Source organism: Phocoena phocoena, chromosome 8, assembly GCF_963924675.1.
Source record: "Phocoena phocoena chromosome 8, mPhoPho1.1, whole genome shotgun sequence".
NCBI classification, from domain to species: domain Eukaryota; kingdom Metazoa; phylum Chordata; class Mammalia; order Artiodactyla; family Phocoenidae; genus Phocoena; species Phocoena phocoena.
This window is the reverse complement of record NC_089226.1, coordinates 19,430,049-19,453,015: the sequence shown is the minus strand read 5'-3', so window position 1 is coordinate 19,453,015 and position 22,967 is coordinate 19,430,049. Positions and strand designations below refer to the sequence as shown.

The following is a 22,967-nucleotide window of genomic DNA, read 5'->3' as shown; positions in this document are numbered from 1 at the left end:
CTAGAGGCTGAAGTAGATGATATCGTCCGGGCCCTAACCACACTGACCTTAGTCTAGCTGTGCTCTTGTTAATGTCCGTAGGTTACTCCAAGAGGCTAACACTCGTCCTGTTTTAGAGCATGCAATTTTTGTGTCTTTTGAAATTGTGTTTATTTATTAATTTCTGTGTGTGACGATTACCCTGTGGCAACATTTTCCTGAGCCAGGCGTGGCGGAGGTGTGCAGAGGGTCTCTGAATAACAGGCTATAGCCCCGTCTCACCTTTAGCCGGGTTGCCAGAAAAGTGACCACAGCCTCGCCAGACCTCTGTTCAAAATCCCTTCATGGGCACAAGAACCCGGAAGGATGTTCGCATTTGCTTTTAGGAGGTGGAAGAACTGAGCTCACCGCCTCTCCCTTTTCTGTCTGGCAGGATGGTAGCTGGAAGGTTCTAGGGAGAATGGGTAGGGGGACCTCGTGCAGCATGAACTTGGGTTCAAATCACAGGTACATGTATCCCGCAGGGGAGTTAAACCCCCAGTTCTGGTCAACTCTGTTCTCTAGCAGTAGGTTACTTGCAACGTGGATTTCCATGTTTGGGAAAACTGACCAGCTACTTAGTAGCTCTACTGCCAAGAATGCAGAAAGAGGGTGATTCTCCCCAGGAAGGACACCCTAATCGTGTAAGCTATAAATAGCGGATCTGGGAGCAGGGGTAACAGGAAGCACACCTGCTGCTCCGGGAACAGAACTGTGGTCTGGTCTCAGCCTGCATAGATGCCCCCCAAACTTTGCGTCCACTGAGGCTCAGCTTCTTCCCAGGCTGAGCTCAGAATGGTGGAGGGAAGTCTGAAGCTGCACACCCTCTTCATAAAAAGCTCCTGGCTCCTGAAAGGCACTCAGGGAAGCTTATCTTTTGGAAATTTATTCAGAAATACTGCAGCAACAGCAGAAACTAAGTAGCTCAGTGTAGGCGTTCTGAGATTTCGAGCAAGTGCTCAATCTACTCTCTCAGCAGAGTTGCTTCCTGAATGGACCGGTCCTGGAAGGATTCGGAATCGTGTGTTGGGTGGAGCTGACGGCTAGGACTGACGGCTGTGTGCTCTGGGCTGGCAGCTCAGCTCTGCCCTGAGTGCATTCAGAAGGCACGAGGGCACCTTCCTCCTGGATCTTTACCTGGTCTTCGGGTGTCCTCTCCTCTAGATGTAGCGGTGAACGAAGGCCGGCTTGGTTATATGACAGAGAGGAAGGCTAGGGTCAGGCCTCCTTCTGAGTGTCTAACCAGTAACGGGGTTTTGAGTACTGAATCGGAGGAACTGGGTCTTGAAATTCAAAGGTCATAAGCGGGTTTTCATTCACTGCCAGCCCAGCCTTTGTTAGGGTGAGAATTTTTTGTTTGTTTTAAAAGCCAACATTTAATTTTTTTTTAGAAAAGGAGACCTCTAGATTTTATTGTTTGTTGTCTGCCAGTATGAAGATGGATAATTAACCAAGATTCCAAGAAGTCCTTTGGAAAATGGTGGGGTCAGTTCTCTATTCCAAGTCAATCGTGAGTGATACGGCAGCAGGCATTGCTAGTGTCATGAAAGGTCAGGTTTCTCAATCACCTAATAAGGGTGTGGCTTAAAGAACTAAAAAGCAACTTCTTTAGATAAAGAGGACGTGGCACAGTTTTAGAGTTGAACGTGCTGTTTTCAAGGGCTTGGGCGGAGTAAGAGAGTATTACGCTCTCACCAAAGTTGGTTTTTATGGACTTTCCTTGCACCCTCATAGCCTTCCTGGAGTTGCTGAAGTGAGGATGTTTGCCCAAGGGCTATCCTGTCGTGCCTAGAGCCATCCTGAGAAAAGGTTACAGTTGGAAGGAAGATGCCAACGTTTGCCACTGCCAGAGCAAACCCCAGTTATTGCTGCTAGAAAATGAGGATACGTTTTAGGAAGGACCTCCTCTGGGTTCTCACTCCCATTCCTTGAAAGACACAAAGGCTGCTTGAACTTGAACGAGATCGGCCATCCGTTTAGCTGTGGGCTGACACGGAGCCCAGGGACCAGGGGTGTTGGTTTCTGGATCTGGCTTATCTTGGCCACGGACAGTGCATTCCCCTGCTGTGATGTCGGGGTGCAGGTGCACAGCCTGCTCCTGTAGCACTGGAGGTAGGCGCTGGGTACACCCCACCTCCAAGGAGGAGACAGTATAGGGTCAGCAGGGGCTGGCACCCGGTACAGAGTCAATGCTGCCAGCCCCTCCGGGTTGGAAGGCGTAGGGGAGAGCCATTCCTCAGCATCTGAAGTTTGTTGAAATGTCTCAATATTAGTGTTGCTCTCATGGTTCCTTAATAGACTACTCCACGTGTGGGGGCATGAATATGTCAAAACAGGGATGAGCAGGTGAAACTAGCCAATATCTCAAGGACACCTGCTTCGGAGCGGCCCGATTTGAAAGCCGGGCTTACCTGTTGGGAGGTCCCTTTGTTTCTGTGAAGGCAAAGGAAGCTGTGGCTCTAATGGGACAAATGGAATTCCAACCTGGGAAAAAGTCCCTGTTTCATGTATTTTTAGGCCAGGTGTCTGCGTGCTGTCAAGAAACTCTTAGGTGGAAAGTTCACAACCTCTATTTGCCCTGAGAGGGGCTGCTTCCCTCTCAGAGCTGCTAAAGCCCTAAAGAAATGATGTGACAATTTATTATGACTCTTTCCTCCACGAATGAACCACGCACCTTCAGAATCTCATTGCCTGAATGTTACCTCTTCATTTGCTTCCGTACCATGAAGCGACACAGACAATTTCTTTCCGGGTATAAAGGTTATAAATGAGTCTCTACTTTTTAAAAGAGGCATCTTGAGACTCTTTTGCTTTCATGGTTTGCCCCCTAGATGGCACATGGCAAGTAGAATTTAAAGCATTGTAATATATTGTGGTTAAAGCACATAAAACCCTATTCCTTTGCCAGAATGATATGGACAATCACTCGAACAATTCAAGCCAATAAATAAATAAATAAAAAGGAAAAAAAGGAGAGAGAGATACACTTTTACCAGAATTAACCAGGCTATCAAGTCATGATGAGTTAGTAGCCTGTCTTGCTGTGATTCCAGTGACGTTGTACTCGATGGTTTAATGAGGTACCCTCATCTGGAAGGTACGAGAAAGACAGAACCATGAGTGTCAACGCAATGTTGGAGATGCGGTGATGTTTTTCCATATTTTTGTACAGCTCTCCAAGGGGACTATGTGTTGTGATGGCTGATGGAACAACTTCTGAATGTTTGCCAGTGAAAAACTAAAGATCCCTTCGGTGTCCAAAACGTCTCAGATGCACCATTTTAAAGGTTCTCCATGCAGAAAGTTGGTTAGCATTAACTTCGTTAGTCCCGGCCCCTCGAACATTCCCTTTCTCTCGAGGGCAAGAATGACACCCGATGTTAATTTGCTTTGCCCCCTGTGCACACAGCAGCAGCAGCCAGAGCATCACATTTCATAGGGTTTGGAGGGCAGCAGTGGCTGTCATGCCATCCAGATGCCGAACCATCCCTACCTCGCCCAGTCACAAACATTAAGGAGGATAGTTGTTTCTGTTTCATTGGGACCTTGAAATCAGAGAGTGAGACACACAGGTTGTGCTATAAATACGTGCCATCCACCTAGGTATGTGCCTATATGTATACACATGAAGAGGTAGGTAATGGCAAAACCAAAGTCCTTTTCCCCTTTCCTGCTGGTTCACCTTAAGCTGGGGTCCAAGTTCCCTTCCCTCCTGACACCTGATCCGATGGAGACAGCTGGTCCTGCGGAACCGGCTCTTTGTTTTCAGGCAGGGTTGGAGGCCCCTGCAGCTGTTCCTGGCCCAGTCCCTTACCTGAACGGCAGGACCTGGCAGGCGCACAGGCTCAGGGTTTGAAGTCAGAGAGGCCCTGCTCTCTGCTGGGCCGCCGGCCACCTGTTCTCACGCATGGGGTTCTCCTTCCCACTTCTAACTCGCTTCAGCTTCTCTTACTGACACCCCCAGGTTGCCTCTTCCATTCTTCCCTTCAGTATCTGTGTGCCTCGATGATCTTTTTTTTCCCTTTTTTTTCACCTTCATTTTTCTTTCCTCAGCGGCTCCTGCTAGCTCTTCCACCCCTGTTCCATTGTCTCATCCGGATAGTGAGTATCATTTTCTTCATCCATCTCTCTGCCAGCCACAGTGGGCCTGCCTCACGTCACCTCCCTTACCAGGTGATAATTCCACTCTGTTGGTGGAGAGCCGCACGGGGTTTTAGAGAAGCAGATGAGAAGTAGGCACAGGTCCGCTCAGATTCACGGTGGACAGCTCTCCCGGCAAGAGGAGGCGAGTGGGAAGCGTGGCTCTGGACAGAAAACCCCACAGACAGGCTCCCTGAGGCTGTGGCAGCCCCAGCCCTGTCCTCGGGATTCATAGCAGGCTGATTATTTGGAGAAGCCAAAGGAATTTCCCAAGAAAAATGTCTGTTCTGCAGGGTCATAAGAAATGTTTGGGTCACTGTGTTTTCACCCTTCATTTTAATTGGCATAGTTGGATTCAGACATTGAAATTAGACAGCGAGGTCTGTAGCTTTTGCTTTCTCCATAAATGCATACATTTCTCGTAAATGCTTGTGGGAAAAGAAGCAGTGTCTGCCTGCAGATGTGCCCGGCCGTAGGCCCTTAGGCACATTATTGAACCCTTTACCAGGGAGCCTTGTTTTTTCTCCTCTATAAAACACGGCAAGTAACCGTATCCCCGCCCCCGGCAAATAACAACAAACCTGGCGTTTATCAAGCTGTTTGCCCACCTAGGAGCAGGGCCAGTAAGCCGGCCGTGGTGTCGCCTGGTCGGTCTCAGGCTTTGTCACCCTGCCTGAGCCTCACTCGTTTACCACCTTATTTTATTCGGCTGCCCTGCCCTTTTGTTCCCCTGAGTCCCCGGGCGTAGGGAGAGCTCCGGGCCTCCCACTGTCCGGAGTGATGAACCCAGCACTCCAAAGGGAGAGAGCAGAGTGAGAGAGCTGCTGAGCGAGACCCGGGGGTCACGCCAGCATGTGCGCAGAGCAGCAGGCACTGCAGCCGCTGGGGCTGCCCGGCTGACCCTAACCCCTCGGGAGTGGAGCCTCGGGAGTGATTCAAGCCCCAAGCTCAGAGCCCTTTGTGACATCTACTTGGCTTGGCAACAAGCCCGCCTACCCCACGCACTGCTTTCCAGGCAGTGGACTGTAGCAGCAGGAATTCAGGTTTGGGGACCAGAGTCAAATACCAGCTCCACTACTTCTGTATGTAACTCCATGACCTTGAATGAGTCACCCCACCTCTCCGAACGTCACACTTCTTATCTCCCAAAGGAAGGATAGATTCTACCTACTCTATAGGTATTCATGATAATTAAAGATTAAGTATGAAAAACACAGTGCCCAGCACGTAGTAGCTGGAATTCATAGTAAGAATAAATGAGAGTTATGTTACTTCTTGCTGCGTGAGAATAATTTGTCAGCAAAATCACTGATAATCTCTTTAAAATACCTACATTCATACTGATAAATCAGGGAAGAAGGAAATGAGAGAATACCTGCTTCACCATCTCTTTTTTCTTTATAATAATGCCTTAATATATACACACGCACATAGATATGTATTTATAAATTTAATTTGTCTCCGTTCCCTCTTTCACCTTTCTGTGCCCTTTCCATCCTTCATGTTTCCGTAGCAACCTGGCCTCTTCCTGCCCTTACCACCACCAAACCATCTAGTGAGTACAGAGCTTAGCTGCCCAGGGCCAGACTGCTGCTTGTGGCAGAGCCGACTCCTGGGTCACAGTGCTGTCCCTGGTTCCCACCCCCGAGTGCTGAAAGCAACAGTTGTGAATGCACGGAGGCTCCTTGCCTGGTGTGGGTCCCTAAGCATGCTGTCTGCCTGGCCAAGAGAGCAGACCCAGTGTCACCAGAAGAACTGGGGTGATTCTTGAAGAAAACTCTGTGCACAAGGAGACTTTTCCAAATTTATCCACAAGTTAAAAAACCAGAAAATGATTAGAGAAATGCTGAGGAGACAAAAGGAGAGCATCTCGTCCCAGCTTTCATTGTCTCTCCCCCTCTGACACACACACACACACACACACACACACACACACACACAGAGAGAGAGAGAGAGAGAGAGAGAGAGAGAGAGAGAGAGAAAGGCTAAAATAGAATAGCTAAAAGACTGAGAACAAGGAGGGAAGGAATAGAAGCTGGCTGCCCCGGGGAAAGGGAGAGGGTGAGGAAGGAGGGAGCCTCTGCTCCCTGACAGCGCGCCCTCCTTTGCTTCCTGCAGAGTGTGGCAGTGTGTGCCCCCAGCACGCAGGGAAGGAGAGGGGCTTCTAGCCTCCCTCGTACTAGAAAAATTATGGCCTCAAAAAGCATAACCAGGCTCTGTCAAGTTTGTGTGCTGAAAGTCTAGGTGAAAGTTCTGGAATTCATCTCCCGATGGCCAAACTGTACCATCTTTCCCATCACGGAAAGCGTTACACTTCATCACAATCTGTAACACGTTCCAAGCTAGTCTTTATAACGCTCTAATGATGGAGGCTTGTGCGTTAGGCCTTAAACTCCCTGACAAGTCAACTGGAACGTGTGTGTGTGTGTCCACAGCTGTGTGCGAGGTTTAGATTTTATAATACTTCTGAGTGCACAGGAAAAATGACGTGCGTCCCATCAAGGGTAGTCAGAGCAGAAGGCAGAAAGCAAGGATGCAAAGTGCAGCTCCCACTCCACTCCCTGGGCCAGGGTTTCTGATACATAATTGAACAGAGAAGAAAAGAGTTTCTGCGTTTTGCACGGAGTGGTTCTCTTTTCTACTGCAGAACACAGCTGAGAGTCTGCTTTCTTGGTGTCCTCTCCGTGTGCGTGCTGCAGTGAATTTTAATTCCTGATGCTTTTGAGGTTACATTTTGTGAGCAGAGCAGAGCAGGCGACAATGAGCTGTGCTCACATGGGTTTAATTCAGGTGATGGGTTTCTCTGCATTTGGAAAAGGAATGAAATTAACAGCACCCTTTCATCTGCTAACAGCGATGCTCCAGTCCTTTGCAGCTTGACTGCAGTGTGTGCCATGCAGAGCATAGCGGGAAAAGGCTACACAATGCATTTGCACAACTTGGGTCATATTTAAGGTGTCTCACTGTAGGTTGGTCTTCTCTGGAAGGAAAACAATCTTGGATCCAGATTTTTCCTTAAGGAGGAATTAGGTGTCTCTCCCCTGACATAGGTTTAACTTTTAAACATCAGGCATTTCTTCCCACAGGTAAAATGATTAGCAGTGACATCCAAAGAGAAGAAAGTTTGAGTCTTCTTTGTTTTGAACCACTTGACTACTGACCCAAATTGTAGGTCCCAGTGGATACCGGGATAAAGGAAAGACAGTCACGACTGGGCAGCAGCCTGTATTTAGCGTGAACATATTTCTCAACTGTAAGGCAGAACGGAGCACGTGTGAATTGCAGTGAAACTAACAGCGGAGTAGCCGGAAGCATCCAAAAATCCATCAATCATCAGTCAGTCAGTAGGGTTGAATGTAAATAATGTCTTTTACTTTTGCTTCTGTGTGTGTGTATTGATTCATTTATAATTATGAATGAATGAAGGTAGCCTAAGTAAAATCAAAGGAGAAACTGCTCAGTTGTCTGTAATCCCTGCAGGCACCCTTGGTTGGAATGTGCCAGACCCTGTGCAGTGTCGGACAGTGAGACACAAACACTCTTATCAGCTCACGGCGGCAAGGGACTGTGTCACTTGGTTGAAGCATTTCTCTCGAATCATTTTTTTTTTTTTTTTTTTTGCGGTACGCGGGCCTCTCACTGTTGTGGCCTCTCCCGTAGTGGAGCACAGGCTCCGGACGCACACGCTCAGCGGCCATGGCTCACGGGCCCAGCCGCTCCGCGGCACGTGAGACCCTCCCGGACCGGGGCACGAACCCATGTCCCCTGCATCGGCAGGCGGACTCTCAACCACTGCGCCACCAGGGAAGCCCTCGAATCATTTTTAAACATTGGTGTGCTTTGGGCAGAAAGGTATATTCACCTTCCTTTTTTGTCCTCCTTCTCTCTTAACGCCAACTGGTAATAGCCAAAATGCCCCTTGGCCTGCGCAGGTTAAGGTGGGAAACCCAAAAGGCCTTTTGTTGAAGCAGAATCACTCAGCAACAAATCAGATGTAAATATAACATAGGACAAAAAGGAGCATAGGCAAATCCAAACAAGAAAGCTGTTTTTTTCATTGTAAAAATCAAACTCGTGTCTTATCCATTCACCACAAGTCTAAAATGCCCGAACATGTGTTTGATGTCAAATTCTTAGCTCGTTGGGCCAGGCGTTCAGTTTCCACTGCTTGGTGTTGACAGAGCTATGGTCTCAGCCTCCGGAAGGAAACCTATTCCCTTTCTGCACTGGCCTCCTTTTTTTATTATTATTTTGTTAGAATCTTTATCATACTACTTCATGGTTCTTTACTTAACTGTTTTCTTCATTGAAGTATAGTTGCTGTATAAAATTATATAAGTTACAGGTATACAATATAGTGATTCACAACTTTTAAAGGTTATACTTCATCTATAGTTATTATAAAATATTGGCTCTATTCCCTGTGTTGTATAATCTATCTTTGTAGCTTATTTTAAACCAAATAGTTTGTACCTCTTCCCCACTGGTACGCGTTGTGCTAAGTGAAATAAGTCAGACGGAGAAAGATAAATACTGTATGATGTCACTTATATGTGGAGTCTAAAAAATACGACAAACTAGTGAATCTAACAAAAAAGAAACAGACTCACAGATGTAGAGAACAGAATACTGGCCTCTTCTTTTATATGTGTCTTGATTGGGGTTATCTCATGGTGGCCCCTAGGATAACATGGGTAGACGAATACGGCAGTGAGATGAGATCCCTGGCCACCTTCTCTACCTGCATCCTCCAACCCTCGCTCTTCCCACACCCGCCTCCTCACTGCGCCAAAGGAAACGTGAAATGACTTCTTAATGTAATGCAATATTTTGTTCTTCCAGGGCACACGGTCTGCGCCTTAAAAACCATGGGACTCTTCCTTCATGACCATGCTCTGTTTCATTGCCCTTGTTTTCCAAGGATGCCGAGACATTTCTGGAATCTGTGAAGAATAACTTGCCTTGTTCTTCTCCTTCAACAGTCTCCTGGATTGACTTTGGCATCTGGGTCCTGACAGAGACACCTCCCCATTTCAAAACAAGTTTCCATGCTCCTCCTTGATGTGGTATTAATAGCAGTGTTGCAGCTGTTAGCTAATGCTTGTTGGCGTTGTTAACCAAATGCTGTTTATGATTTGTTAGTCTTCTATTTCTGGGCAGTTTTACTGCCCTTCCAATGTTTCCTATATATGCTGCTAATTTAATTTAATTTCTCCTTTTATTTAGTCTGTGATTTTGTTGTTGATTTTTCTCCCTGCCCATTGTTTACATCAGTTTTTAATTTTTTTGTATTTTCCATGTGATCTCCTCCACTTTCCTTTCAACCAATCATGTGCGTGCGTATCATGTGACTTTGTCATGTGGCTTGCATGGTGCTGATGATGTCGTCCACGCTGGTGAACAGAAGGTAAAACTCTTTGTTCTGATTAGTGAAATAAATCTGGGACCACAGCCTGGCACGTAGGGCCCACTCATTTCTTCCTGTCTTGGATTTCCTAAGCAAAGCCATTTGAGAGATTTCCTCTTGTTCTCAATCAATGCAAATCCAGAATGCATCATCCTTCGTAGCCTTTACATGGAAATTTGATGCCATGGCAGCCTTTGGTTTAATGGTTTTTGCTTCAAGAAATTTGGCTACAGTAAAATCACTTTAGCCATGGCAGAATTTGCACCTTTGAATTTTTACCAGATAGCTCATAAACATTATTATTTCCCAGAAAGCAATGTTGCAAGTGAACTTTATAGCACTGTTGTTTAACTTTCGTAGTTCTACAAACCACAGCTGCTCTAAAATGTCACATTTCCATAAAAACATAACATTGCTACAGAGAGAAACGTATCAATCCCAAAGGTTGTATTTGCTCAAAACCAATGAGAGAGTTTCATAAAATTCATGCAGATTGAAGGCTTTCTGAAATGAGAGATTGAAGAATTTGGAATTAGAGCAGTTTGGCTGTGATGGCCGAGGTGTCACTTTTCAAGTGACCCACCTTCCACTCCGGGCAGGAGGGAAGAAAAATCAAAGCAAAAGTCAATTTTTGACAATTACCATGACTGGCGATCCATGTAATCCAGAAGCACACGATTGACCCTTGCAGCAAAGGCAAAAAAAATTATAGCCTAATTAAGCGCACAGGAGTGACAAAATAATTAGTTGATATTGTGACTGTCACAACCTTTTAAAAACATTTCTTATTTACCATGAAGAGTAAAGGAAGCCTCTGCTCACCACTTCCCCCAGTCAAATCAAACATCCATTCAAACCTACCCTGGGAGTCACATGCGTGACTAACTGGAAATTTGTACTTCACGTCACGACCTGAGACACACGGGCTAAACTGATCACAAAAGCGAAACTAACACCAGTAACCCCACCCCCGCCCCGCCCAGGGCGCCCGTGCATGCGAGGGGTCCCCGGCGACCTCGCTTCTCTGAGAGCTGATCGGGCGACATCCACACGAACAAAACCATCGGCCGTTCGTCTCGCATGTGCTCTGTCCCTGGTCTGTCCTGTGTCCCGTGCACCCCACGTGTGTGAGCCCTGTGTGTGCCACCCCTCGCCCTCTGCACTGACACCCTCTGAGGACTTCAGCTCTCTGGGCGTGGCCACCGTGCCCCGGTTTAGTCCCATTTACAACCAGACTCCTGGACAGGGTCTTGGATGGGAGGCATCCTCGTTTCCAAAAATGGAGATGTTTAACATTTACATCGTATGAAATAAAGGAGGGATGTCCCCAAATCAGGAAACCTCCATAGTGCTAAAACCTTGGACCTAGCTTAAAAAATTATCTTAATCTGTGAGTCTTAGGGCAGAGGAAAGAACATTGGGAACCTAGGATTGTATAAACTCCAAGTCCCACACACAAAAAAGTGCGGTTTCATTATTTCCCTGAGGGAGACAAGCTCTTTTCAGACTTGGGGTGACTGCTCAGAGGCTGGACCTTTCTCCTGAAATCTGAACTATACGCAGATATTGGGTTGAAACCCCTTAGTTGCGTCTGTAAAACCAAGTTGGGTCATTTCTGTGCAATGCTGTGATTCAGAATGAAGCGCGAGGTAGAAGCTCATTCACACCTCTGAGGAGAGATCTCTTGCAGACATTTTAAGCAAGGCTAGAAGTGTTTGAAGGTGTTTCCCACAGTTGCCCTAGAAACACACCTTAGCAGCGGTCTTGGCTGTCAGTAGAAAATTTGGCCAGTACTAAAAAATCACCTCGGGAGCCTGTGGAATTCCGAAGCGTGATCACCCCCTCATCAAACCAGCCCTCTCCTGCCATTTGCAAGGGGCAGGCAGAGGACGGTTGCTTACATGAGCAGCAAGCAGCAGGAAATGGCCTTTAATAATAAACCTGAAGGGAGCGGAGAGGCCGGAGCAAATAAGATTTACAGCGGAGAAAAATCTTAGTTAGGGATGGTTCCTCTGGGCATTAGTAAGGGTTTCAGGTGAGCTAAGCCTAATGAAGAGGGTTTAAGTGAACAGTGGGTTGGTTGTATGCCCACAATAGATTAAATCCAGTGTCCACTACCCTCTGCCCCCCCGCCCCCCCGCCAAATTGCCTACGATGTGATTAACGTATGGCAGGTGTCCGTGCACCTTCTGTATCCATCCAGAAGAAGGGAGATGAACACAGGCATTGAGCACAGCCCAGGGCCACTTGGCCTCTGAGCCCACAGAGCTCTTCAGGGAGGGGTCCATGGCAGGGAAGCTCAGACACCTGGCCCAAGGGCACAGGCATGGGTTTGTTGGAAGTGTAAATTTGAGCCCCTGATGCCAAAGTTTATTTCTGGTATCATGACATCACACAACAGCGGGTCCCGCTTCCTCCATGCCTCCATCAGCTACCAAGGACTCTGCATAAATGGGACTCCCTTCCCACCAGCATGTATGTGATGAGATGCCCCCTGCACCCCCCTGTTCGTGTGCTGCATGTTTGAGCATGGATCCCTCCCCACCCATTTATAATGCTCTTTTTTTCTTTAGCTACTGACACTGACTTGTACTAGGAAATGCTGATTCTGATGAACTAAACTCTTTAACACCCACTCTTCCTTCTTAGATCGAAAACATCACTAACCAGCCCTTCCACTGCCCCCTCCTTTATTTTTTACAGCTGTGTGTCTGGATTGCCACGGTCTTTGGCAGGTCGACATAGACTTTTCACCAGGGGTTCTGCTCTAATTGCCTTTATTCCGAAGGATTCCCAGCACTGATGGTTACCAGGATAGAAAGCTAGCATGAAGGGACCGAGGCAGTGATGTATATCAGCCCGGATCCTGTGGGCAGGGACCGCGGGGTTCAGACAGTGCCCGTTTCCCTAGGGTTTACCAGCGTGAGGGCTAAAACCTCCCAGGAGCCTCGTACTTCTTAATAACGAACCTCACGTCCATGAAGTAGCGTTGGAGATGTTCACGCACCCACCTTGTGACCTCGGAGGCAGGAGCCAAGTTCATTGTTGGTGACGGCGGTTATTTCTGTCTTAACTTCCTCAGCCTGGACCAGCCCCCAGACCACGAGCCATACCTCTGTGGCCGTATTTTCTTTTTAGGGTGATGAAACAAAGATAATTGATCAATGAACCTGTTGGTGTTTTCATGACACCCACGAGAAGGGAATTGGTACTTTTGTGGTTCGGTCTGTCAGAGTTCATTTGTTGCTGTTTAATTCGTCCTCGGTGCTGCCAGGCCTCCCCACCGCCTCTCCCACCGCGCCCCCCCCCCGCCCCCAGCACACACTCCCATTCACAATTCCCAAGAAAACTCACGCTGGGAAGATTTGTGGGCTGGATGCCTCCATGAGCCTGGCCGCAGAGAGCCAAGCATCCTTTCTCTGTAGAAGTGGGGGACCTGGCCATGCCCATACCCGCTCGTTCTGTACCCCAGCACTCCCCAGAGCCAGGGACTAGGATGGCAAAGAGTCAGGTCATGCTAGCACAGCAAATCCTTAACAGTTAAGAGACAAGCGCTCAGGAGAAAAAGAACGCTTTGCTCCAAAGGCCTGATTTGGGGGAGCGATGCTCGAGACGAATGGATGTCAGTCCAAGCACTGCGGGCTGCTCTTTGGGAGTATTGGAAAACCACCTCAGTCTAGAATAGCCAGGTAGGCTGCCAAAGCGGCATCAGGGAGATGTTGAGGGTCCAGGAGTGTATGTGGCATAGATCACATTCGTCTGTTTGACATTAGGGCTAAGAGGTTGGTCTGAGGAAGGAGAGTTGGTGGTCTAATAACTAAGTCCTGATTCCCTTTGGTAATTTGCTGATCCCATAAGGACCAATCAAACTTCGAACTTCTTGATGTAGTTTTAAATGCTCTTGAATTGGAAACATCAAACAAGCGTCATATCAGAACAGTTTAATCATACATTTTGGACTCTTTAAAACAGTTTCAAATTGCTTATAAGAAATAATCAGTAAAGGGGAACAGGCATTAGGAGAAACAGAACGAACAGTATTTTTAATGCTAGACAATCCTTTTTGGTAGTGAAAGATTCTAATGCAGACCCTACAACCATCTTTGGGTTCTTCTCAGATGCACCAAACCCTGCGTGGGTCCTGATGGGAGAGGAAACAAAGTGGGTGAAGACAGAACCCAGGTCCAGCCTGTCTCAGCCTATTGGCCCCACAGCATTTCATTCAGAACATACAACTCTTGGTCCTGGGGCTTTTTGAGTGAGAAGTAGAATATTGTTTTCCTTCCAGAATTCATAGTTGCTGTTCAAAGGCCCTGGGTTTGCTAGAATTTTTTTTTGTGGAATTCAGATATCCAGCAGTAGTTTTCTGGTCCCAGGGCTTCTGCTGACGAGGAGAAAGACATGAAGCTGACTCTGATTTTAGGGCCAGTAGCACCATAATTACAAAGAAGAACCTGCAATCTACATGGCCAGAAATACACATTTCAATTACGGTTTCTAAGGGGAATTTATAGGACCTGCCAGTAATATTTTTGACTGTATGCGGTCTCTCTGGTACATTCTTTTTTTTTTCTTCTTGCATACACGATTTACATGCTTCTAGAAAATACCAGAATTGCCTGCTATTTCATATTTGTTATTGACAAGGTTGATTTTTACGAATACCACTGTTTTAGCCTTTACATAAAATATTTAGGGAAATAAGTTGGACTCGTGGCTGAAGCGAAGCTCAGGGTTTAATTAACCCCAGGGGTTTTCTTCGCGCCACCTGCCGATTGCAAACCAGCATTTACAAATAATTACAATATTGGTTTTGCTGAAATTACCCATAATGATTTCAATCAGAGCAACCATCTCAGAACAGAGTGTACGCTGGGACCCTCTAAATAATTTCCTCTCTTAATGTGTTCAATAAAGCAGCAAGCCTCCTGAATGCCAGGCCCGTTTCTTTGGTGTCAGCCCCCTCCCTCCTCAGGCGTGGCTGGAACATTCTTTTTGCAGAGAGCTTAGGAAATCGTTTCTTTAACCCCATTTCTAATCTTTAAAAAAAATTCGCTGCCAGTAAACATTTGAAGATGAGTAAGACAATTGATTAAACAAATATTGCTCTTTCCACATCTGTATGTCCTTAGAACAAGTTGCATGGCCATAACGTTGGTCCAGATCTCTCTGATATTAGTTGAATAGGACCATCCTTTAGAAATACTGTCATAGGAAGGGTTAGATTTCTGTACAAGGGCCCCACCGTGCAAAGAATTGAATAATAATTGAATAACTATGTTTTTTCATCTGGCAAACAAAAACTTGTCTTAATCACCTTTGAAACTCGAAAGCCTAATGGACTACCCGGTACTTAGTATGTACGGAATGTGCATTTGATGAATAAATTACCTTTAAAGCACTCTAAATGATATGATATAAAATACTCTAAATTCTATGAGAAAGCAATACACATCAGAGTTACGTGGTAGTCACTCAGCTAAAATGGTGGCAAATTATAGTGTTCTAACTTTTATAAATGTTAGAACTATGTTCTAACTGTGGTATAATTTTTAGTGGTTGCTCTGTGATTCCCGCTGTATTTTTTCTGAAACAAATCCAAAAATAGGACAGCACCTTCATCGGGGCTCTTGGTTTTTGCAGGGATTCCTTGGCGAGATTTTCTTCATATGTTTTTGAAGACGCTTGGGGTCTTTTTTTCAAAGACGGGAATTTTTGGAGATAACTTTTTTTAAAATTGTAGAAAAAATGGGCATCTCTGTGCCTAAGTGATATGGAATTGTTGGTCGTGCGATGCCTCTCCCTAAAATTGACTGAACATCCTAGATTTGGGGTTCTGTGTTTTACAGCATCATGAAAATAGCCAAGGTGTTCTCGATAGCTCACCCTAGCACAGTGACTGTCACAGTGTCACGGTGATACCAGAGTGAGGAGGCGCCCTCGGGAGCATCTGGTATTTTGCGAATGTGGAGACTGAGGCAGTGACCTAGCCAAGGCACTAGACCCCCTGAGCTCCACTGTGGCATCCTTAGCATTCAGTTCTAAAGGGAGCTTCACAACATTGGAGAAAGCCCCTCTTCTAAGTAGACACTCCCCCCAAAGCAGGGTTCAATGTTTTGCGGTATTGATTCAGCCCTGGAGAGGCATACGGCTCAAATCTGAGAGAAGATAGGAAGGAAGGTACAGACAGAGCAGCCCCAGTGGAATAATCTCTATTTCCCTTCCTAGGAGGCCTTGGGGGAAGGACTAGGTCCTTGCTTGGTGAGCGTGTTGGAAGGACAGCTGATACCACCTCCTTCCCTCCTTCTGAAGGCAAAGAGACCGTTAATCCCAGAGTCAGTGTTGCAATTCTGAATACAGAAAGTTATAATGATTAATGTAAGGCTTCATTCAGTCCAGGGTCACCAACGTCCTGTTTCACCTGGGACTAAGGGTTTGTCCATGGTAAAGGACTGCAGTGCTAATGCCTGGAAAGTCACAGGCTAACCAGGACGAGGTGGTCACTCTAACTGAGCAAGAGAGTAGAATTTGTAAAGTTCTGCTGGATCTCCTATTCCGTTGTTCAGCATCGTTGAATCTACACAGACCTCCTTCCCTACTCTAAAATATACTCCACTTTGAATTTCTTTTTGGCACTGGATATCTCTAATGGTATAAGACATAATTGAAATATTATCTACGACTTAGAATGGTCCAGAAGAATTTGAGAAGCGTATGCACCTTGACATTACCTAAACCAAATCTCCAAGTACTTTCCACTGAATAGTTGGTGCTGGTGGCTAGCTAGTGGCGTAAAAGCAGGACAGGTCTTCGCCTGAAGCCCTTTTATCTTTTTGTTTTTCTTTTTCCTTAATTACTCATTGAAGAAAACAAATAATAAGCACAAATTTTAAGCAGACATCCCTCAGACGTTAAGATTACACAGCCTCCCTGTTGTTGCTTTTATGTGTCCCCATGACTGGTACGTGTGCACCAAGATCGCCTCGCGATCCTGTTAATTGAGCTTCCAGGTGGTGTGCGTGCTGCCGACCCAGGCCGAGTAGCAGGGCTCTCGTTAGCTTTGTCTCTGGTTCCTCCTTGTCTCAAAGGGAAAAGTAGGACACTCGGCCACTGTAGGTTCTCAGAGTAGCTGAGTGAGGACAGTGGGCTGGACTGACCTTACCAGCAGCCTTCTCATTAAATTACCAAAGGTACACTGTGGGTGATGAGGCCCAAAGCCTGGTGACAAGCCTCCCCTGGCTCTCCTATCCCATGTCTGTGATTCTGTCTTCCAGAGAACAAGTGAGGACCACCCACCCAGAAGGTAACTCTTTTATAGGCTCTCCAAATTTTCTGTCTGAGATCATGAAGTAGATACAGAGATGCTTTCCACAGGAAGTACAGGGTTCCCAAGTGTTGTAAATCTTCATTTTAACTCTTTATCACAGACATTCTCTCATCTCATTGCTTTCAACATATGCTAATGAAATAGTTTCTCTTAAAGTCAATCGTCCTCTTCCTGAAGAACCATCCCAGCCCTGGTAGTTTGTCACATACAAGCTCGTCTTTTTTCTCGACCTTGGCTTCAGAGTTGTACTGCAAGGAAAAGAGAAACATTGACTTTTTTCTGCTGAGAAATGCTAAAGACATATTTCCCTCTCTCTCTTCTCACAAATAAAAAGACTTTAATGATCGTTCCATTAATACAAGGTACCAAGGATTATCACTCAGGCTGTTGAGCCGCAAATGCCGGATACTTACAAGAAACTTGCCTGCAGCAACTCGGGCTTTACTTGATCACAACTGGAAACGCGTTATTTTTTTTAATGAATCTAAGTAATAAAATTTAATTCATACAAAGATGGTCACAAGAATGCAGCATCATTCCACCCCAGTTAGGGATTAGACCGCTGGGATGAATCCAGGGGGAAAAAAATGGGCTGTTTTGAAAAATTACTTGATGGGTTTAAGTTTTCTCCTTAAGTGCTTACATTTTCCCATATTTCAGGCTGTTCCTCAAAATGTACCAGGTTCATAAAAGTTAAATCTGTAGTTGTAAGAGCAGCTAAGAGAAAATACAGGCACGTGACAGAATAAAAACCAAAACAACAACAACAAAAAAACCACTTCTCTCTAAAATGGTAAAAGAACTTTGCTACTAGGGAGGGCGGTTTCCCAGAACATTCCCAAAAGGCATTCTCACTTTGGGCTAAGTCTGAGGCATCCAACTGGAATTCAGAGTTTTATATGTATTGCTTTTTAACCATTTGAATTGCTGACAAAGCAAGAGGCCAGCCCCAGCCCATCACTACCTCCCATTCTGTTGGATCTGATTTTCATTTTGTGGATGAAAATGTCATGCGAATTACGTGGCTGTTTCAGGGGAACCCAGTGCACCTAAGCTCGAAGGGCAGATGGGAGAGGATGGAAACTCTATTAAGGTGAACCTGATCAAGCAGGATGACGGCGGCTCCCCGATCCGACACTACCTGGTCAAGTACCGAGCGGTGAGTGGCCTCCTTCCCGGGCGTCACACCACCCCGCAACCCTGACACTTGCCTTCCTGGCGCAGCAGCGTGCAAAGCCCAGGGGGGCGGGGGCGGCCTCTGTGCCTGGCAGGTGGCTCCTGGGTCCGGGTTAGGGTTTTACATTCCAAGATTGACTTGCAGACTTTAGGTCATGTCTACGCTGAGACCATTTTTTTTTTTCAGTCCCCTATTTTATATTTTTTAATTGAAATGTAGTTGATTTACAGCGTTGTGTTAATTACTTCTGTACAGCAAAGTGACTCCATTATACATATATATACATTCTTTTCCTAATACTCTTTTCCATTACGGTTTATCATAGGATATTGAATATGGTCCTCTGTGCTACGTATAGCATGGGTAAACACACTGAGACCATTTTAAAAACCTCTAAAATGATTTTGGTGATGACAAATCCATACCATGATTGATTTTTCTGCTTCCTAAATTTTTCTATGAAGTTATCTTGCCATCACCCAGTACTTTTTGCAAATAACGTACTGATATCTAATAATCACACTTGGATAAAGTGTGCGTCATAGGCCAGGCGTGCAGGCCCATGATCGCATGCATTTTCTTCTCCCCAAGAACCCTACGAAGTTGGTCTTAATGATTATCCCCGCTTTACAGAGGAAGTAAGTGAGGCTTATGCAGTCAGTGACCGCATGACTCATACAGCCAGGAAGCCAGGGTTTGAATCCAGGTCTGTGTGCCTGAAGAGACGGGGTCCTTAGCCCCCGGCCTGGGCTGCCTCAGGTCCTAAACCAGCTCCTTCCCTCACCCCACCTCCAGTGCTCGTGCAGCCCACCTGAGCTGTTGTCACCCTGCTGTCCGGCTACCAGTGAGCCTGGCCATAAGCCTTTTCTTCTGGGTTTGCCCACCACCCATCTAAGATTTCTGACATTCCACCTGTCATCCCCGACCCCCAAACTGAAAATCACCCCATTGTGGCTTTTTGGGTTTTTTTGGTTTTAGAATGACCCTTGGCCATTTCCTTCCACAACCAATTGCTGAGAGGTTTAGAGGCAGCATCTGAGCATCGGAAATAGTCTCTCACTAGGATTTCTTGCCCGTAGAAAATAATGAACTTGAGAGGAGTTTTCTTTCTTCAGATAGCCCCCAAAATAGGCTTTTCCCGGGAAGTTTGACTTACTCCCTCTCTGCCTTTTGATCAGCCCTGCTTGAAGTGCCATGGGAGCCCTAACCCGGTTATGTTTACAGAGAGTCCGCGCGGCACAGAGCCCTCCCGGGCACACGTCTCAGCCGCTGGGCAGCCTGTCAGTCCACTCAGCCCTCTCCTCCTTAACTGTGAAGTCAGGCGCGAGCCTGTTGTTGGAGGAGGAGCCTCAGTTGACTTTCCTAAGGCCCAGCCCAGAGGCACCACCATCTGAGAGGTCCCTGTGGTTTCCTTGCTGTGGAGTAGGATTCAGGGACTGGGCAGGTGGTCCCATGGAGCCCACTGGAAGTGGGCAGTGTAGGGGGAGGATGTTATTATGTGTTGTTATGCTGATGTGGCCCAACAGACATGGGACCCAATTCCAGCTTTACCATTTAGCGGCATGGGACCTGAATAGGTCACCCAGTCTTCCATAATCTCCATTTCTCCATCAATAAAATGGAGAGAGCTTATCAAGCTGTTGTAAAGATTAGTTATAACGTAAGCAAAGAACCTGAAATGTGCCTGACACTTGGAAAACTCTGTACGTGGTAACTGTGATAATCACTGCTATGATGCAGGCTGGGGCTGGAAATATCTCCCTTATGAGGCCACATCAGGTGTCAGTGTTCCAGAAGAGCCGTCCCAGCTGTGCCAGGCAGGCCTGCCTTAAAGAGACAACTGGGGCAAAGCACTGCGATATGTTAGACTTCAACAACCGTAACTGTCCTCTCCCTTCCACCTCAAAATCCTAACATTTGCTGAACATTACTATTATTATATATTATTAATATGTATTACGTAACGTAACGTTTGCTTTATATTCTGGCTCTGTCTTCTGTATGATGTTTGCCAAGGAAAGAAGCCTTTCAGAGAAAGAGGACAAAAACAGCTGAATTTCTTCATTTTAAATTAAAATGGGGTACATGCTGACACGCTCAGGAGCCAACTTAGAGCCATAGCCTGGCTTCCAGTTAGACTCTGAGGACATAAGCACCCCCTTCCAGCATTTCCCCACACTGGTCATGGCCATGACACGAGTGCTATCCCATTCCTAAAGGTATCCCTTTGGCTGGTACAAAGCATTTTTCTGGGAAGACGGCTGGCTTTCCTATAATGTAACTTTTCCTGCAGCCTCAGCCATGGGCTAGACCACCTTCCAGGTGACACTGCTATCATGTTCTGCTCTTCCGGGGAGCAGCCCATCATCCAGTAGACATGCGTCGATGGCTCCCACCCAGAACAAACTCAGGACAGAACTGGAAAGAACATTTGAGAAAAGAGGGGCACCTATAACTCCAGCTTCGTGCCTGAGATTATGCCCTGGGCAGTGCTCTTCTGAGCTGAGTGTACCTTGCAGGCACTCTGGGCACCTCAGCCTTGGACCTGACAGAAGAATTCACACCTGTGACACCTCCAGCTCCAGTCTCAGAGAGCAGGTCACACTGCATGGAATAGGACAATCCAGTTCAGTGCAGTAGATATGTGTTGAGCTCCCTTCTACGAAAGGCTTTGGGCCCAGAGGCTCTTGGCCACAGCTCGACTGCCCATGTGGCTTGGGGAAGTCACCTGACCTCTCCCTCCCTTCCCCGTCATCAGCTTTAGTAAGGGCCAGGCAAAAGCACTGGCAGGCTTGTTGTATGGATGCAGTGAGAAAATGTGCAGAAAGCCTTTAGTCCAATGCCTGGCATGGAGTGGGTGCTCCATAAATGATCGTTTTTATTTTTAATAAAAGTGGAATCTGTGCAGTGTTCCCATGTCAGGGAGGTGAGTCACACACCTGAGTGTGACCCACATTCTGAAACAGGACAGGAAACACAGCTGTTGGATTACTCTTCTAGGTCGTCCTTAGGCCACGGGCCAGCATTCCAGAGTGTAGCCTGGGTCCCTGCACGCTCTCAAGGTGGTGCACGGGACATTGAAGGGTTGGCCCCATGCCACACTGGCGGTCTGCCGCTGCTTGTATTTGCAGGCAGGCAACGTGGATCTCCTGACCTGCATGATCATTTACCTTTGGGTTTTTCAGGCCGGTTAAGAGTAAAGACCGTGTCCTATCTTTGGTTTTTATTTCTGACTCCCTTATGTTCCTCCTGTTAGCTGGTCTCAGCAGCGATTTCACCTAAAGCTTTCTGGTGTCTTGTATCTTTCTTGCCGGTTTCTCCCAGAAGCTCTCCTCCGAATGGAAACCAGAGATCAGGCTCCCATCTGGCAGTGACCACGTCATGCTCAAGTCCCTGGACTGGAATGCCGAGTACGAGGTCTATGTGGTGGCTGAGAACCAGCAGGGAAAGTCCAAAGCGGCTCACTTTGTGTTCAGGACCTCGGCCCAGCCCACAGCCATCCCAGGTATGACGGCTTTGCTTTCTGTGAGTTTCCCGCTTTGGATTAACGCACAAGTGCCGCACCTCCTGATGTGCCTGAACAGCCCCTGACAGCGCGCTTGCTTACAGCCATCCTCATGATCGGTTGCCACGCAAAGCTTAGTTTTGCTTTGTACCTAGCTGTGCAGTAGGTTGAGATGGACCGGACCCCCAGGAAGGCTTGGCCAAGCCTCCTGAGTGAAGGTCCTGTGTCATTCAGCCTTGGAGGACTGATCATAAGCCAGTCCGTGGGATCCCTCAGATGGGAAAGACCCCAGCTCCAGCCAAGCTTTGGACGCTGGTTGAGGAAGGATCCTTTTTCGAGACCTTATCTGCTATCTACCATTTCATACAAGGACCACGTCACTGTTTCGAAGCACTTTCTATCTGATGCTTGCTTACCTGCACAACTGTGGTCCAAATCTCTTCTCTGTGGGAACCCCAAGAGAAGGGACATGTGGTGCCCGGTTAGTTAGTTAAAAATCCTCCCCGCCAAGGGCCTCTCAATTGAAACAAAGATTAAACCGAGCCACTTGAAACAGAACAAGTGGAGAAAGTAGACGCTGGAAACCCCCATCCATGAAAGGCAGGCAGTCCAGTCTGCTAGAGGCCGGGATGGGAGCAGCTCTCCCAGGAGATGCAGATCTGTCTCTAGGGATCCAGGACCAACTCAAGTGTGGGAATAAAGTGAGAGTTCTGCTTTCTGGCCCAGCTGCCTCGCTTCTGATGGCCAGTCTCCTCAATGACCTGATTCCTCAGAGCAGAAAGAGATCTTCATCGCCCCTCTCTGCTTTTCCAGAGCAGCCATATGCCAACCACAGGCAGGAGAGGTGGGCATACAATATGCCTAGTGGAGGGGTCCCCATAAACGCTCTGCAGTGTCCAAGTATAGTAGGAAGATGCTCCAACCTCCCGGCGGCCTTCGTCTGTCCTCCATTATGCCTGTCCCGTCCAGAGTGCTTGCCCCCAGCTCTCAGCTCAGTGATCACGATTGCTGTTTCCAGAGGGAGAGAGGCCAGAAAGGACATGGGCTACTATGACACAGGGCTGTGTGTGTGGAAGTGCGTTGGTCGAGCAGCAGCAAAGTAAGATCGGTATGTGCTTCCCGATGGTTGGTTGTGCGTGAGTGTGTGTATCTGGTGGATGTGTGTGGGCCCCCAGGGAGTTGGCGGCCATAGATGAGAGGTGTCCATGGTCCTCCCCTCTGCACTGACAGGGAGGCCCCTCAGCATAGGCTAGGGTGGGTGTCTCTCTGCAGGCACTGGTCACATGGTCAGTGATGAAGCCAAGGTATCTGGTTGTGACTGTAAACAATGTTCTCCTCACTGCTTCGTAGGCTGTCCAAATAGAGGTGGCCCTTTCTATTCTCTGCCCCTTCT

General features: G+C 47.1%; 1 protein-coding gene across 3 annotated transcripts in view; it reads left to right on the top strand.

Moving 5' to 3' along the window:
* The window catches only part of NCAM1 (neural cell adhesion molecule 1), a 323,397-nt gene that overhangs the window by 285,490 nt on the left and 14,940 nt on the right, over positions 1-22,967 (top strand). For 2 of the 3 annotated variants that reach the window (XM_065881593.1, XM_065881595.1), the window contains 2 exons: positions 17,927-18,051; positions 21,397-21,574. In XM_065881593.1, coding sequence (XP_065737665.1) covers positions 17,927-18,051; positions 21,397-21,574 — 303 coding nt within the window. Of the gene's footprint in view, positions 1-17,926; positions 18,052-21,393; positions 21,575-22,967 lie in introns of all 3 variants that reach the window. The other variant, XM_065881594.1, reaches the window with a different exon arrangement.